The 18,695-nt window shown below is 38.7% G+C and overlaps 1 protein-coding gene across 1 annotated transcript; it reads left to right on the top strand.

Moving 5' to 3' along the window:
• The first annotated feature begins 445 nt into the window (after window positions 1–445).
• SQLE (squalene epoxidase) lies at window positions 446–15,852 on the top strand. The gene is made up of 11 exons (XM_009818033.2): window positions 446–727; window positions 2,878–3,130; window positions 3,420–3,600; window positions 6,573–6,669; window positions 10,086–10,199; window positions 11,783–11,954; window positions 12,245–12,340; window positions 12,934–13,076; window positions 14,218–14,314; window positions 14,831–14,918; window positions 15,660–15,852. Exons 1-11 carry the CDS (start codon window positions 446–448, stop codon window positions 15,850–15,852), a joined length of 1,716 nt encoding a protein of 571 aa, XP_009816335.2.
• The last annotated feature ends 2,843 nt before the right edge of the window (window positions 15,853–18,695 follow it).

Genomic DNA, 18,695 nt, shown 5'->3' with positions numbered 1-18,695 from the left:
CGGGCGTGGAGGCTCCGGCCGCATCGCCGCCAACGGCTGCGGATCCGTCCCGGGGCACGCGGAGGGGTGGCCCCGGGAGGCGGTGGGGAAGGACGCCCCCGGGCCGCGGCGCGGACGAGCTCCAGCTCCGCGAGCATCGCGTGTGGCGGGCGTCGTCGTGGATTTCCTTACGGTGCTGTGCGGAGCTCGGTGATTTTTAAGAAGACGTTTTATATTGATTTTTTTGGCGTTTTTGGAACCTTCCTCTGGGGCTTCTCCTCTACAGGGTTTTGTGCAGCTCCTTGTTTTTTCATTGAGATCTTCCTCCCTTCCATTGCGAAAGAAGTCTTTGCGTTTCTATACATACATTTTTCATGCCTTGTGTAAAAACCCGTTTTGGGGAGCATCAGTCAGCGTGAAAACTTTGGGGGAAGCAACCAGGAACAGTGACCAGTCTTTCCTCACAATGTGGACCTTTCTGGGTATCGCCTCCTTCATCTACGTGTATAAAAAGTGTGGAGACCTCCTGACTTACGCTAATAAGGAGGTGCTGCTCTCCGTGTTAGTGTTTTTCTCCCTTGGCTTGCTGCTGTCGTACAGGTACCACTTCAGGGGGCCCAAGCAGCAGCAGCAGAAGACCCACCTGGGGATGCTCTCTGATGTGCTCTCAGCTTTACCTCTTGTTGGCTTCTTCTGGGCAAAACCCACCCCAGGATCTCAACAAGTTGAACAACCCAAATCCAGAAAGGTAGGTTCAGTTCAGATGTGGCATGTGGGGTACAATGTCCTCCTGCTGTTCCCTCTGGCCACTGATCCCCTGCCCTGGTGAGGGAAAGGTGCTAAGAAAGGGTTGGAGAGGGTTTGTCTTTAGATGCTGGATGTCTGATTTGGCATGTTTTGTGTTAGCTTCGGATGACAAAAGAAACAGTGAAGTGATAGAGCAGGGGTTTTGTAGAGACAAATGTAAGTGTTTGAAGAAAGATTTGTAGTAAAGGATTATTATACTAGCAGAAAAATATCTACAATTGCCAGTCTGTTGTAGACATGAAGGACTGGAGCAACTCTATGAGGAGAGCAACTATGAGGAGAGGCTGAAAGAGCTGGTACTGCTCAGCCTGGAGAAGAGCAGGCTCAGGGGGGATCTCATCAATGTATGTCAATATGTGAAAGGGGGGTGCAAAGAGGACAGTTCCAGGCTCTTTTTGGGGATGCCCAGTGACGGGACAAGAGGCTGTGGGCACAGACTGAAACACAGGAGGTTCCTGCTGAACATCAGGAGGCAGTTTTTCACTGTGAGGGTGACCAAGCACTGGAACAGATTGCCCAGAGAGGTGGTGGAGTCTGCATCCTTGGAGATACTCAAAATCCAACTGGTTGTGGTTCTGTGCAATCTGCTCTAACTGACCCTGCTTGAGCAGGGGTGCTTTGGACCAGATGACCTCCAGCGGTCCCTTCCAACCTCAGCTATTCTGTGATCAGCTTCATAATATTTCTGTATAAAACACATTTGTCTGGACAACTGCAGATACAGTTATTTGAAAATTATTGCTAAATTATTGCTTGTACAATAGCTACAGGACCTGAGCTCAGATAGTCTATTCCACTGAGCCCAGCATGAGAGTTGCTGTGAGACAGTGGAGAGAGCTGTAGTTCGTGGCTGGAGCTTAGCTGGAGTCCTGCCATCTAAGACTACTGGCTGGACATGCATATTCAGTACATCTGTGGGTCGGCACTCGTTGGCTACTTTCCTGTGTGCTTCTGGGTATTTTCAGCTGCGCGCTGACCCCTTGCACAAAAGAACTTGAAACTAATTTTGGCTGCAAGTAAAAGGTTCTGGATTTTTATTTTGTTTTTCTGGTAAAACCTGCCTTTACCCCAATTTCTTGTATTATCTGAATTCAGATAGTTAGTTTTGCACACCCTTGCTGTGTTGTAGATATAAACACGATACTATGCCACTAGAAATCCTGGTGTCAGTGTTGTTCTGGGCATTTTTTTCACTGATGCAATCGCATTTTTACCACTGTTAGCACTGTAGTGCTGAGGCATTTGTGAAAGAGTGAATTGGACTCTATTCTACCAGCTGGAGAAATGACTTGCAGGTTTGCACTGGAATTGCCCTTACAACTTTTTTTCGCTTTGAAGTGTATGTGATTAGATGCTGTTGGGAAGGTAATGTGACATAGCTGGTCTTCAGGTACCAGTTTATATGTTAACTAATACGTAATCTGATGTATGTCAATTCTTAACAGTTTTAAATGTAGGAGAATGGTAATTTTGCCTATACTTTTGACTCTCTGATGAGTTTTCATTTCAGGACCACGTCTTTATAACATTTCCCAGATAGCTGCTTCTGCTGATATTTTTCCATGCTGAGTATTATCATAACCTGTTTTTTTGGTAGGTAGGTTCAGTTACAGTAAAATTCAAGAGAAATACATTTTCCAGTGAATCTGATAACCTTTTTCATTGCAAAATGCTAAGGCCTCCATGTAGTAGTGGCTCATTGCTATGAAGGCATTGGTGTGTTACTTTATAGACCAAGAATATGGGACAGCCTTGGCTTACTACCTGTTACAGGAACTTGACTTTCAGTCTCTCTGACACCGTGTTAGTGGTTTGTCTTTGATCACCGGGGCAGTTTTAAGCAAGTATCTTGATTTTTGTTTTGCAGGGGGGTGTTGTTTTTTTTCTTTTCTCTGCTTGTCATGTTTTTGTTGCATTGTAGAGTACCACTGATTTCATTTTGGACAAAGCTAAACTGGAAGATGCTTTCCAACTACCGATGTGTTCTCAGTCCCCTGGGTCAAAGTAGAACTAGTCCAAAGTCAGGCCTCTGACAATGTTATGGTACAGATACATTGGCACATGTAACTTTGTTGGCTTTCTTTTCTAAAGGGTAAAAGAGAGGTAAACTTCTCAGATGTATATCTGACGGAGACTCCTCCAAATACACCATTATCTCCCCAATACGATCCGGAAATTATCATTGTGGGATCAGGCGTCCTTGGTTCTTCCTTGGCCACGGTGCTTTCGAGGGATGGAAGAAAGGTGACTGTGATAGAGAGGGATCTGAAAGAACCTGACAGGATAGTTGGAGAATTGTTACAACCTGGAGGTTTTAATGCACTTAAAGACTTGGGTCTTGAAGGTGAGTGCATTTCAAAATGTAAATATATCTATAACGCAACAGTTACAACACTCAATTATGTTTTTAGAAAAAGCATGCCTATAGGTAAAATGAAGAAATACATTATCTACACTTAAATATTTGAATTAAAATTGCTTTCATGTTCCGGTCTGCCATTTGAAAATATTCGTCCTTCAGCATGTGTTTTGATTAAGAAAATTGGACTCTGTGTGAAGAAATACTTTTAATACATAATCAAGCTTTCTTAAAGACTTTTTTTTAAACTCATCTATTGTCTTTTATTTTGCAGATACAGTAGAAGGTATTGATTCACAAATAGTAAATGGTTACATAATTCATGACATAGAGAGCAAGACAGAGGTTGAAATTCCTTACCCAACATCTGAGGATGGCTGTGTGGCGAGTGGAAGATCTTTTCATCATGGACAGTTCATCATGGGTCTCCGAAGGGCAGCTATGGCAGAGCCCAAGTGAGTCACCTTGTGAACATCACAGTTGGGATCCAGAGATTCAGAAGTGCTGTTCCCAGCATCTGTGAGATTCCTTAACCATTTCACTCTGTCCCAACACAGAAGGCTGCAATAAACAAGACTGAAAGTAACAGCTATAGTTACTGATTTCTGTAGACATGTTCATGAGTTGCGTGTACATCATATGTTAGCCTTTGAGACAAGTTAATCTTTAAACTACGGGAATATAGGCTTTAAATATTAGGCAAGGTACTGGCCCATCTGTGTGAGAGAACAGTTCAAGGGTAAAGAGTTGATTCTCTTCTACTGATTCTAGGGTTTGGCATTTTACCAGAAGTGACCTCTTCTCAGTGAGCAATGCGTAGAACTTCTTTGGTCAAGAAATGAGTGGCAAATGTGGTATAATTTCTTAGACTCATAGAATGGCTTGGGTTGGAAGGGACCTTTAAAGGTCATCTAGTCCAACCCTCCTGCAATGAGCAGGGATGTTTATTTTTTCCACTGATGGTATCTGCGATGCCAGAAATCAAGCTTCTTTTACTTTTGCATGTTGTTCTGTCTTTTTCTGATAACAAGAAGTCAAGCAAAATAACTAGAAAGGAGCACTAAATGGAAGTAGCTCTTTCTAGTTATTAACTTCTGTTTTTCAGAATATTGAAGACACCTTCTCTCCCTAATGAAATAAAAATTAGTGTTTGGCATTTCTTCTTTAACTGATTGCTTTCTTTTATACAAGAGATGAGAAGGAAACTTTTATTGAAACAGAACAGAATCTAGGTGCTGTTTTCTGTGGAGTGTTGTTTTGTTTTGTCTTTTTTTTCCCCTCCCTAAATAATTATTACAAAGGAAACACACATGGCTTTATTATCTTTTTGCCTTACATGTCTTTATTATGGACTGGAAAATTGCTTTCTCCTATCATATCATATGAATTATTAAAATTACCACTAAAAGATAGCAGATCTGTAGTACAGTTAAAATTTAATGACAACCGCAGCATTTACTAGCTATAAAAGCTAAAGCTTTCTTGTTGAGGCTTCAAGTTCAGTGAAATTTGCGCACCTGCTTGTTCATTTTGGGGAAAACTCCAGTAGCTGTACACAGTCTTTGAAGGAGAAACTTGCAAAAGCTATCTTTGTGACTTGGATTCAAGTCTTTCCCCTTTTTCCACACTGTCTTTAATGTTTATTTTGTGTATGTTTGCTTTCCATTTTAATTGTAGCACAGAAAACTGCATGTTAAATTAAGCTGTGGGAGAGACCAAGAACTCTTAATAGTGCCATGAGGCTTTGTTTTTCCATCTCGTAACTTGTGAAAATATAGGGGATAATTATTACTGATTAATTTATCCTCTTTATAAGTACTAGGCAATATTAACTTATTTCAGATGAGTAAAATTAATTTTGCAGAGGAAAGAGTTAACGCATCATTAGTTAATTATTTTTATAGTGAGTGAGAACCAGAAAAGGAAGTGAGCACTTAGTTGTCATTTCAGTTATCTACCTATAGAAGAAATTTAAAAGCTGATAGGATCCACAGAGCTCTGATTCACCTCCTGTTAACCTGACAGGTTGCTGAACTCCCTTGCTGTTGAAGTTTCTGTTGGTGTGCTTACACATAACAATTCATATTTTGATACAGCCAGCCTGCCTGTTGCCTGGCAGATTAAGCCAGTCACGATCTGCTCTGAAATTTCTGTGCTGGCTGACGTGTAGAAAAGACATGAATTCAATTGCTCGTGTTCCCTCTGAGAGCCTAAAATATCAAGATGGTTTATTCTCACGTGGACCTTTACCTCATTTCTCTAAGTTGTGGAATTCCATCTGGATATGAAAATATTTGTGAGGCAAAAAGAGTGTCCATTTTGAGCTGCTAAGTCTGAACTGCTGGGATCAGGTCTAAAAGCTCAGATCCAAGAACGGATATGAGTTTATGGGGATTTAAATTGTGAACGCCGAATAGCTCTGGTTGGGAGGTAGAAGTAAGGGATGCTCAGTTCAAACTCCAAACATAAGCATTAGCAGAACTTTAAAAGCATACATAGCCAAAAAAAAAAAAGTGTATAGAATAGACTATTTCATTTGGAAGGGACCTACAATGGTCATCTAGTCTAACTGCCTGACCACTTCAGGGCTGACCAAAAGTTAAAGCAAGTTGTTATGGGCCTTGTCCAAATGCTTCTTAAACACTGACAGGCTTGGGGCATTGACCACGTCTCTAGGAAGCCTGTTCCAGTGTTTGACCACCCTCTCAGTAAAGAAATGCTTCTTAATGTCCAGTCTAAACTTCCTCTGGCACAGCTTTGAACCATTCCCATGTGCCCTATCACTGGATACCAGGGAGAAGAGATCAGCACTTTCCTCTCTTCTTCCGCTCCTCAGGTAGTATCCTGAATTTCTGAACTGAAAAGCTAGATGTCTCTGTCCTAAACAGGTTAGAATATTTTGGACTACTCTGAGAATTGGGTACCTCACTTTTACCTAGTGTACATGTTAAGTGTTGAAGCGCTACTTTGGATCTTGCTCCTGAGATCTGCTTAGAGTTAGGTCTCACCCACATTGTCAGCATTTCCCACTGTTCAGCAGAGATGACTCAAGTCAGCTGCCTGATTTCTGACCATTATTAGGTGTCAAACTCCTCTCTGCATCTCTCACATGGCGATGGAGCACCTGAAGCACAGCTGGGGATTCTGCAAAGTGGTAGGGTGTTTAAGATAAGTGCTACACATTTAGAATATCCTCAAGTATCAAATCAAATGGTCGTGTTGAACTGAAATTAATGACAAGCACGTTTTGATATTTAATGTGGCTTCTGAAAGTGGTAAAGAACACATCATCTTTGTAAAATTTAAAGTGTTTGGGTCAGCAGAGACAAGATTAGTGAAAATCTGGTTTTCCTTCTGTGCCTAGTGCCTTGAAATGTTGGCATCATTAATCCTCTTCCATTCTGTTCTAACCCCTCTTTTATTTCAGTGCAAAATTCATTGAGGGAACTGTGTTACAGTTGCTTGAGGAAGACGACTGTGTCGTGGGTGTTCAGTACAAGGACAAAGAAACTGGAGATACTAAGGTGAGACAGTTTTCTATTACGATCTTTGTTAAGCTATTGAGAGAATAGTGGGTGTTTTATACATGTATATAAATATATACATATATATGTATCATTTTAAAAAACTACTGGTGCAGAAATAATGCAGTTGTCAAGAAAGCAAAACCTTTAATAAAGGGAGATTACTTTCTGGTGGATACAGTCCTGGCATATGTGAATTCTTGTTATAACTTGTTGTGCAGCTTCTGCTTTTAGTGTCTCCAGAGAATTCAGTTCATTATCTATTTCAATATTCATATGTCTGGAGTTTAAAATCTTTTGAGACTTGCTGGTGGAAAAAACAATATATTAAGATTTGTGCTTTACCTTTGTGTAATGGTCTACATTTCCACATACGCTTCCACCATTGACTGAGGTGTCTGAAAATAAGATAGGTGCCTATTCATAGAGATGGCTCTGTCGAGTCATTTCTTGGATCACAGAAAGAGAGTTCTGGCCTATTTTAATTGCTTCACTAATTTGAGTAATGTTCTTTGCCTCAACTAATGCTAAACTGCTGGCTAAATACTATGAAACTGTGAACTTGAAATGAAAAGTTTAGAAAAGACCAGTCTAGGTAGAACGTGTGTGCTGAAGTTCTAGATATACCGCCTATTCTCTAGAAAAGCCAAATTTGTAATCTCTTCCTTTGACTTTAAAATTCCTTTGTTGCCTAAAGTTATGTAGCCCATGTGTTCAGATGTGCTCTGATGGGGATGATGGGAATCTCCTGCCTACTCTCTGCTGCCCTCCATACAAGACTGAGAAAGTTCCTGAGTAGTTGGACGATCCTGCTCTGAGCATTACTAAGAAAATACCTCAGCTTTAGGTCATTTAGAAATGGAAATGGTGGTATAAAACCACATGTAAAAGAGACTTTTAAAAGTACTTGCCCAAGATGCAGGAGAGCTGGTTTTAGACCCTTCTCAGGCAAAAGGCATTTCAGCCCACTTGACGGCAGAGTGCTGTAAATAGGAAGCTGTGAGAGAGCTGAGTGGAAACAGCATCCTTGGCCACTCTTGAGGTAGCTGGAGGAAGTGGAAGTTCAAGTCCTGTTCCTTGGTCTATCTTTAATGTCATATAAAATGAATAAAACAACATTAGGAAATCCACTCTAGTAGAATAAGCCATTGAATCACACCTGGGTACTGGAAAGATAGGATGTTTGGAGGGGGACAGGCTTTGGGGGAGAAGGGATGTTTGGGGTTTTTCCCCCAAATCCAATTGGCTTAATCATCAAGCAATATAGAAGGGGGCGTTTTTAGTTTTGTTGGTGGGGGAGGGCATTAGTGCGTATTTTGCTTTGAGAGTTGTTTTTAAGCTTCATACTTTTATGGATATGTTGTTGTTGTTGTTGTAATGTTAACTATGACTTACTTGACCAGCAGTAAGGTAAACAGTGTTTTAGTCTACGTTTTTCCTGACAGCATGGATTTTATTCTTAAGGCTTTGAGTTTCCTGTCTGTGTAATGGGGATAAGCAAATTCATATTTTGCTTTGAATGCTGAAATTTGGTGGCAAGAAAGAGCTGTATTATTTGTTGGCCTAGATCTCCTTTGATCGTAGAAATCTAGCGTAAGAAGTTTCTGCTAAACATTTCTTCTGTGTTTCCCTACCTGTGACTTTTTACAGCTGGGAAACTACTTACTTAGGGGGAAAAAACCCAAACCAGCAAACAAAAACAAAGCCTGTTTGCATTCCTTAGCCTGCTTTCATAAGGAAAGGAGGCTGATCTATGTTGCGTGTCTATGTTTTTCTGTTCTCTCCATCCCAATTGTCCACCACATTACCTTTGGGATTTTTATTTTCTTCAATGAGGTTGAAATTAGCCAGTATACTAAAAGAAAAGCTATAAAATTAATCAAAACCAGGCAACTGAGTAGAGGAAAGGACTTAGAATGTTGACTGGAAAAACTGTAGCATGAATTAGACACCAGGGAACCCATATGGGGAGGTGACCTTGCTCTAATTGCACAAATAATTAGAGCTTGCAATCATCTGAGACAGGAATCCATAGAAAAGAGGTTTCATTAGCTGTACTGTCTCTTGAACTGTTTCTGAGCTCACTTCTATAAGCTCGGAGACCAGAAATGTATATTATTTTACTCAGGTCTACGCTCATCTGATTTTGTCTGACTTCTCTTCAATGTAAGGATCGTGTGTCACAAGTGACTGAATCCCATTCCTATGCAGGAGAGAAGTGCTCATAGAAGAACCCATTCCAGGCAGGGGTTTACCATTCACATACTGGCTCACCAGATCCTCCCATCCAATAGTAAAATATTTTCCAGGAGTACTAATGAAACACAGCGTGCTTTTTGGCCTTGTTACTTAAATCTTGAAAGCTTAAAATGAGAAGTTTTTTCAGCTCGTGCCAAATGTGTGAGATTATTGAAGGCCAAGGACTAATGCTCAGTATAAACCTATAGTTGTTCGCAGTTAAATCACTGAATATACTGACATTGAGAAAGCTGTAGGTAGAAGGAAACATCTACCACTAAATGCTTTCTAGTATAATAATGTTCTTGTTGTTGTTATTATTATTATTATTACCATAACAGTAAAATGCTTAAAAATATATTTTAATAATCAGAATAATTTGCTTATGTTAGAGAACAATGTGTGTGCTAAACATTAGGAATTTGTGCATACGTTCAGGCTGAACCTAATCACAGAATCACAGAATCGCTAAGGTTGGAAAAGACCTGTAAGATCATCAAGTCCAACCATCAACCAACACCACCATGCCCACTAAACCATGTCCCACAATGCCTCATCCACACGTTCCTTGAACACCTGCAGGGATGGTGACTCCACCTCAGTTCACTCCGATTTTATTTTGTATTTTGTCTATATACACTATTTGTTCTTATGGTTCCTAAGTATACTAGGAACTGCTCAGAGTTCACTGCTTGGTCTTTTAGAGAAGATCTTGGTATGCTTCCTGCATTTCAGTTTGTTACACTTCGGTTTATTTTTGTTTAGTTGCTTATGCATCGTTCTTTAAAATTTCTTCTTTGTTTTCTTTTTTTCTCCTGAAGAGCATTATAGCCTGAAGGAAGCAATTACTCTACTTTCTTGTCTTTTTTTTTTTTTTATCCAAGTTCCCACACAGTGCCCATAACTATGTTATCTCATGGCATGTCTAAGAAAGCTGGACTATATTGTTAGATCAACTTTTAGAGGAAACAGAGTTGAATATGAATATGAGGAAGGAAAAAACTACTGTATTTCTTAACACATATGTAAGGCGATCACAGAACATCTTTATAATATGTTTATTGTTTTGTAGACCATCTAATTTGCAATTGAAAATGAGAGCTTGGGAGTTGTTTCCCACTGTTCTTAAGCAAAATTGAAAATGTAATTTTTTTTTTATTTTTTCTGTATGCTGCAAGGAACTACATGCACCACTTACTGTTGTAGCTGATGGACTTTTCTCCAAGTTCAGAAAAAACTTGGTCTCCAACAAAGTTACCATTTCATCCCATTTTGTTGGCTGCATTTTGAAGGTAACTTTTATGTATAATACTATATAAGCCAGTACGGTACTGCTTCTTAATGTGGGTCTGAATTTCACTGAATATGGTGGTGTTCATTATCTTTTCCAACAGAATCAATTAGAACTATGCTTTTAGATATTTATCCAGCTGTTCTATCCATTTATGTGTCCCTTTGAGGAGTGCTGGGAAATTTTGGTCTATGTTTTTAACTCCTAAATTATTGATGCATACTCCATCCCAGCGCTAGGATAGCTGAACTTGCTATGTCAGACTTGACATATTTGATACAGTTACAGATCAAATTTTCAGCTCTTAAACCACTTTTAAGTAACTGTGAGCTGGTTTAGGGTTTTGTTTTGTTTTTTAAAGTGGATATTGTTGTTAAAAATTAGATTTCTGGTTTTAAGAGTAGAGTACAGTGTTGAGTATACAGTTGAACAAGGGAGGGTTAAAAAAAAATGGATTAGGATTTGACACAGCTCGTTTAAACCGAGCACTGGACTCACTAGACTAGTTCATAAAAAATACTATTTTTTTTTTTTTAAGGAAAAAAGTTTCGGCATCTCATATAATGTAGTGCTATGTGTGCTATTAGTGCTGTATCTGGATTAGAGGTAGGCACCATTGTAAAGCTGGAACCCAATTTGTAAAATTATTTCCCTGGATATAGGTGCTTTGACTGGTTTATGTTAAGATATTGGTAGTTAAGATGGTGACGCTCATTTTTTCACAATACTTATGGCACTTGTTCAGGGAGCTGAAATCTTGAGTTTTAGATCATCCTAGCAGCTGTGGGTCAAACCACCTATGTTTTATACTCCAGAGGAATACCTAAGGTGTGCTCTTGCCTGAAGGTGGGGTACTTTGTAACCAGGTACATAGATACCTTCAGGACCTATAAACTTTTTAAGTGAGAAAATGGGAGCCTAGGTTGGTAGCTGGGTGGTTGAAGAACTCGGGTAGGAATCCTGGCTGGGTCATGCCCTTCATGGCTGCTGCAATAACCATTGGATTAACAACAAAAATAATTAAGGGAGAAGGAACCAAAACCACAGAACTTTCACTGGATTGGGAACACTGACTTGGAGGAACTTTAGCAATTCTTGGGTCCCTACCCTTGTGGTTACCACTGCCCAAGTGCTTCCTGTTTCTTTACTTTTGGAAACTTGTTTAAGACCTGGTTAGATAGGACCCTATGATTCTTCCTCAGCTGGTATCTCCAGGTAGTATGCAGACTAGTATATTTCTTTCCCTCCCACCACCTTCTTTATCTTATGGAAAACTACTACATTGATTACATTACAGGTTTTCAATGGCATGTATTAAATATTAGTGAGGTGTTTAAATGAAATGTATAACTTAACATACATTCTAGTAAATATTAAAATGTATTGCCAAAAGAATTGTAACTACACTGCAGTTCAGACCTTTCTTTCTGAAAACACTTCTCTTGTTCATTTAAAGAGAAAAATAACACAAACTTAATATGCTATGGGTTTTTATTTCAAAGTATTTCAGAAAATGATTTTGTATATCTGTTTAATATCCTTTCATTAATGAGCCTCAATCTTTCTCCCCCTTTTCTTTTTAAGGGTGCATCACAGTTTAAAGCTAATTATGCTGAACTTGTTTTAGCTAAAACTAGTCCAGTGCTAATTTATCAGATTTCTTCAACTGAGACTCGGGTCCTTGTTGATATTCGAGGGGAAATGCCAAAAAATTTAAAAGAATACATGATTGAGAACATTCATCCACAACTACCTGGTAAGTCTAGAAAGATTTCCGTCCATAATTGTCACAATTAAATGTGCCAAAAAAAAGCACATTTCATTTAATCCATTGAACTGTGTGGGCTTTTTCCATGTGCACAGTTACTGTTTCAGTAACCAGTCATCCTTCTTCGATTCCACAGCAAATAACAATTTGTTCAGCTCACATCTGTGAGGTTAGCAATTCAGAAGGATTATATCTCTAAGAAGAGGTTAAAATGGTTTGTGTGAAAATTATTTTAGAATCTATCTGAGTAGTGTAACTAAAAAATTTGGTTATTGCAGATCACTTAAAGGAACCATTCTTAATAGCAGTTCACAATGATCGCTTAAGGACTATGCCAGCCAGCTTCCTGCCGCCTTCAGCTGTTAACAAAAAAGGTGTGTATTATGAAATAAAAAGAGGGCAAAAGGCATTATAAACTTCTTCTGGGACTTAAGGCTTTGTTGTCATAGACGTATGTTTGTTGTTCAATACAACTGTCTCATAATTCTTCTCTGAAAAGTATTATTTTGAAAATGTATACCTTGAGCGACATGTAACTGGAATGTTTATATTGACACCAGACTTCAAATCAGTGCCTGCTTTATTTTTAAGTTTAAATAACTCAGTTGCTCAAGCTCATACAAGTGTGGCCTTTTTAAGGAAAACTTCATTAAAAAAGGAAAGAACTTACCTTGGAAAGTGAGAGAGTGTTTGTGTGTGTGTGTGTGTTTGTGTGTTTTCTTTGACATACACATGTGCATACCTATAGGAAAAAAATATTTTGACCTTGATCATCTTAAAGCCTCTTAATTTCAAGACACCCTTTTTTTTTTCCTTTCTTTTTTCTTTCTTCAATTTCTAGTTGTTATTCGTCTTATTTTCTGGTGGGAATGAATTCTTAGTAAGTTTGATTTTTAAAAAAAGCGTTTGAGTTCTAAGATTACGTAATGGTCATGCAGTAACCCATTAATTTTTCTCTTCTACCTAGGTGTTCTTCTTTTAGGAGACGCATATAATATAAGACACCCTCTAACTGGTGGAGGAATGAGCGTTATTTTAAACGATATTAAAATATGGAGAAGTTTGCTCCAGGATATTCCAGACCTTTATGAAGACTCTGACATTCTTAAGGTGAAGCTTTATTGTGGACTTATTTTAGGCAGCTTTTGCTGCAATTTAATGACATGCTTTTTTGTGTCCCCAAGTTTTATGCAACTCAGGGACATGTAAGTTATTAGTGAGGCACAGCACTTTTCAAAGATTTGGATAGATAAATCATACATTAGGCATTCACCAATACGCGGAGCTGTGAGGTGTGAGTGCTATGGCTGTGTGCCAAAAGGCAGATTCAAAACTGCTTACTGACCTGTTGTGTTTTGCTTAAGGAGGCTGGTGTGCTGTGCCTAGTCAGCGTGCTTTGCCAGTATAACCTGATATTCTCATATTAGTAGTGTATTTGTAACGTAGATTGATCTCAAATGGGGTGGGTTTGGACCATTACACTTGTGTGAGTGGTACTTAGAGAATAATGAGCATGTGTGCCAAGTTTTTGAAGGCGCATCTCAGTGCTCCACTAGCCTCTTGACTGCTGCATTAATCTCACAGTACTAAGTTAGAAGATGTCGTTCTCTTCCAGGAATCAGCACCATCAGTGTTGATGCTGGGTTTGTTTTTTCAGTGAGATTTAGACCAAAAATTCTGATGAGTAGATAATAAGATTTTTTATCTATTTATTTACTGTATTTAATCGGGTTAGGCATATTGTCTTGGCTAAGTTACAGCTAGAATAATTATAGACTGCACGTAAATGATTCAAAAAGTGTATTTGAAAATTTAGAAGCACTTAGAGGGACCCTGGATGTCAGGATAATACAGGGCTTAACCTGACCAAATGCAGATACTTACATGTCAGCTAGTCACCTCAGACTTTCGGTTATTTCCTACTTATTCTCAGTCAATAGAGAGAACTAGGTGAGTGTTATCCTTCAAGTTTCTGACCTACCTCAGCCACCTGCTACAGGATGAGATGAAGCACGCCCTGGAACAACTTTTTTTTTTTTTTCCCCTTTCTATATTTAGTGTAAGAGGAGCCTAGGTAACTGGTTCAACAAGTTTCCAAAGTTCCTTAATGACCTAGCTTGGAACCAATCTAGTGTAACACTAAATCCACTCTACATTTTCACATGAGTATGACTCATACCACCTCTTTGGGAATCTTTTGAATGCTCTTCTGTATTTACTGACAGAAATTATTTTTTTTATCCTTTTTCAGGCAAAAAGAACATTTTACTGGTCAAGAAAAAAATCTCATTCTTTTGTAGTGAACGTTCTTGCCCAGGCACTTTATGAGCTCTTTGCTGCAACCGATGGTAAATATATTTTAAAGATAACTTCTGACTAATTACAATTTGGTAAACAGATATGCCTGGGGAGGGGATGTGTATGTGTATAAGCATATGTCCATGTGTTTGTGTGTATATATCTATATATATGCATATGTATATTGATATATATTAAAAATATATCAAAGGATTTTAATGAGTTAACTTGTGTTCTCTGCTTAGTTATTTAGCTCTAGTGTTATGTGAACTGAGTTTCAGCAATGTGAAGGCAAGTCTGGAGTTAGTATTAAAAAAACCAGACAAAAACCCCACCAACAAAGAAAAAAACAACCAGAAAACTTATTCAGTTAGTATTAAAGAATATGTAGGTATTCTATAAGACTATCTTTTACTTAAATAAAACTAGCTCAAAATCTAGCTGAATTTAACAAAACAGCTACCAAAGTACTAAAGTCCTGGATTTAATATCACTGTTGCGTATGCTGAAAAAGTTTTCAGTATGTGTTGAATATGTTTGTTGAGTCATTTTAATTCATTTTGTAGATTCCTTGCATCAGCTAAAGAAAGCCTGTTTCCATTACTTCAGACTTGGTGGAGAATGTGTCTCGGGTCCTGTTGGATTGCTGTCTGTGTAAGTAAGTTCAGTGCCCTGGTAATAGTTAATGTGAACCGGGTTGAGCACTGTGAGCCTCTGTGAGGATCTGCTTTGCTCCCAGTCAGCTCTGGACAGGGAGAATGGTCCATGTGAGCCTATATTTTTAGGATTATACTAAAGGTTGGAGCTTTATTAGAAGCTATGTCTTTAAATGCGGACTCTTTTTTTTGCTTTGTAAAAAACGCCACTAAAAAAGGGGTCCAGACTAGCAGAGGAGCTGATGGAGACATTTCATGCTTGACAAGTTGAGAGTAGTGAAGGATGAGGTCTCCCATAAAAGAGCATAAGGAACAGTGAAATTGGTAACTATCAAGGTGTTTTGAATGACCCCTCTGAAACTGGCGAATGCACAATAAATCATACTACTTTGAACATGTGATAATGTGTGCTTTCATATTTCTCTCTTTTTAGAATGAAAGCTAAAACTGATAGAGCCTGTTAAGAATAATCCCCTGGGGGCTGGTAAAGACAGACATAGACTGCTGGAAATTAAGAGAAAGCAGCAGTGTATGTTGGCTGTACTGTAGAAATACAGGGTGTGTAGCAGCTCCAAGACCACCAAGTTCCTATTTTCAGTTGAGACGGCAGGACCAGAGCTGCCTAAATCAGAAGATTGTGTGTAGTCTTGGGTGGAGATGTCTATTTGTAAAATTAAAATTTGTCAGTGCTTTCTGATTCTGTTTATTTACATGTTTTACCTATTTATTTTTAATACAGGTTATCTCCTAAACCAATGGTACTGATTGGCCACTTCTTTGCTGTGGCATTATACGCTGTTTATTTTTGCTTTAAGTCAGAGTCATGGATCACCACGCCTCGAGCATTTTTCAGTAGTGGAGCTATTCTTTACCGGAGTTGCTCTATAATATTTCCACTTATTTACTCTGAAATGAAGTATTTAGTATATTAAAATCCAGGGGGAAACGACTGGAGGGAGAAAACATGAAAATCACGATGCCTTCAAAATCTTTGGACATGTAGTATTTAATATTGTATTATGTTCTCTTCAAAATGCAATTTCCTTGATAAGGATTTTACTTACATTTTGGTTTTGTGGTTATATTACATATATATTGTATGTAAATACTTATTTCTTTACAATTAAAATTCAAAAAGGAGTTAGCTGTTTACAAGGACCACAGTTAAGTGTTGACATGTGATAGATAATTGCCAGTTTTGTCAGAATTTCATTCCGTGCTTTATCCATTGCCGAGTGCACCACTAATATTAATAAACTGAAAAGTGACAACTGTAAACCATATGCTGCTATTATCCTTCATGCTTTTTTCTGTTCAGTAGTTCCATAGACTGTTTCTTCATTACTGTGAAATATTGTAGAACATCTTGATTTGGGTTATTTCATTAGGATTTGCCTCTTCTTTTTCAGTTGCAGCTAAGATACTAGTCTACTGACACTTAAAAGGACACTGTAAAGGATTTCAGATCTTGAAGGGTCACCATATCTTTAACTTCAGTCACTGTTGCAAGTACCATGTTGCTCTTCTGAAATCATTCTTTACACCAGAATTAATTTAAACAAGTAATAATCAAACCATAGTTATGTTGGCTACTGCATTGCACTCAGGTACTGAAAGCACATGTTTTCAAAACTTTCTTCTTATCTCACTTCCTTTTAAAAACTTTGGGGGTTTGTTTTGGTTTACTTGGTGTGTGTGAAGCACACTGAAGCACAGCAACAAGCCACATCCACTGAAACAAATTCAGTCCAGGCTATTTCCAGTAGACAGTAAAGTAATCTTTAATGTTACTTCCTAAAATTCATGACCAGTACCACGAAAGTGTCCTTTTAATACTTGGAGTATGATTTTTTTCCCTGTAGAAATTACTGCATGCTACTAAAGAGTTCATGTCTTTTACTGTCAGTCACTATTCCTCTCAGTGTTATCTTTATCAATATGCTTTCGTTTGTTCTTGTGTGTTTTCATTTTTCCTTACCTTTCTTAAGATTGCTTTGTGTATCGCTGTATGGCTCTCCTATTTTGGCTTGCCTAAACAATCACACATCAGTGTAGCCAACAGTTTAGAGAGCAGTAACAGATTACCTTTTTCTGTACTGGTGAAACTTTGACTATATCTTTGGAAAATGACAGATTGCATAAGCTGTACATAAACATACATTTTTATGTTGGACTGTGAAAAAAATCTGTGGAGAGGCTTTTTTAGTGTTTTATTGGACAGATATTTCAAATGACCTGTTCTTTTCCAGAAGTGAAAGTATGTATATTTTTCTAACCATATCACTTTTGATACCCTCTTGAAATTTCACACATCATGAGTATGTCTATGTTTACACTTTAGGGTAAAGTACTAATATTTTCAAATATCATTATATGTGGTAACTAAATGATGCCCCTTTAAGGGTATACAAACTTTTCAGGATTTATACAAGTGTTTTCAAAATTTGTGACAATTTTGAAAATATTGATTAATTTTACATTTTCTGGGTTTTTTTATATTATTTGCAGTCAATCTCTTTTAAAGTCAGGGATAAACAGTCCACAACCAAATACGCATCCTCAGCTAACTTAAATAAAAAGTTATGATCTTTGTAGATTTTTTTTTTTGGTTGTGTATCTCTGGTTAATGAGTTTTGTTAGGTCCCAATTTATCAGGAGGTACCAGTGTGTTTAAATTTGCATATGTTTAAGCTCTTTTCTTTTGTTCTTTTCTTCTTGAACCCAGTGCCTGGTTAAGTGTCTTCATGATCAGGATAATGATCACTTGTTGGAAATTACCCTGGGGGGAGAGAAAAATCTGTGTGTGTGTGTAAGGAAGAGCAACCTGAAGATACGACTCATGAAATGGTTACATGCCTTGTCCTCAGGACAAGGTGAAGGACTGACTTTGAAGTATCGAACAAACTATGATGGTTTTGGAGACGGGGCAGCACAGGGTGTGGGCTTCTAACAAATCACTGATGAGTTAGTCGTTGGTAGTGTTTGACAGCATTGGCTGGGCTTCTGCTCCAGCTGGTCAGTGGCATGCAGCAGCACTGTGCCCTGGTGAAGAAAAGCTGCAGGGCAGAATTTCAAGCTCTGCTCTGTAGTCCCTGGCTGCAGTGTTTTTCTCAGGGACACAGAAGGAGGTTGTGGGGCAGCAGGGAAGTCACAAAAGAAGCGGTTCTTGAGCCAAATGAGAGTAAGAAGAGTAAAGCTGGCAGTGACTGGGCAATGTCTATAGGAGAAATGGCTAAACATGGACTCTAACAACAGCTAATGCTAGCCAGAGTATGCAGCAGATGGTCTCTAAGAGTTCTGGTTTTCATTTTCTCCATCTTTATGCAGCAGAGGGACGCAATACACCGGGAAAGACGTCTCACAGGCATGATTCGGAATCTGAGAGGAACACAGTGCACACACAGACAACTCACAAGTTGCATCAAATATATACGATTTGTACACTGCAAAATTTAATACCATCCTTTACCCTTAGCAGTGTGCTTTGATAAGCATTGTGGGCACAAGACATGCATCGTGCATATGTGGTTATCCCTATATTCCAGGACCAGCAACAGCTACAGATAACTTGAGAGAGCGGAAGGAACAAGAAAAGCAGTTATATGTAGTGATGAGATTGTAGCTCGAGACATGGTGCAGGAGTATGAAAAGTTGCTAGTGGCGGGGAAGAAAGGAAACTGTAGCTGCCTTTTCTGCCAGTCTGGTGGTCTGGAGGCTTGTTCATAGGTGGGGAGCTGGTTCATGCATGCAAGTGTCACATTTCTTGGAGCTTGTT

This window comes from Gavia stellata, chromosome 3 (genome assembly GCF_030936135.1).
Source record: "Gavia stellata isolate bGavSte3 chromosome 3, bGavSte3.hap2, whole genome shotgun sequence".
NCBI lineage: Eukaryota > Metazoa > Chordata > Aves > Gaviiformes > Gaviidae > Gavia > Gavia stellata.
The sequence above is the reverse complement of the archived record's forward strand: the minus strand, read 5'-3'. Positions and strand labels throughout refer to the sequence as shown.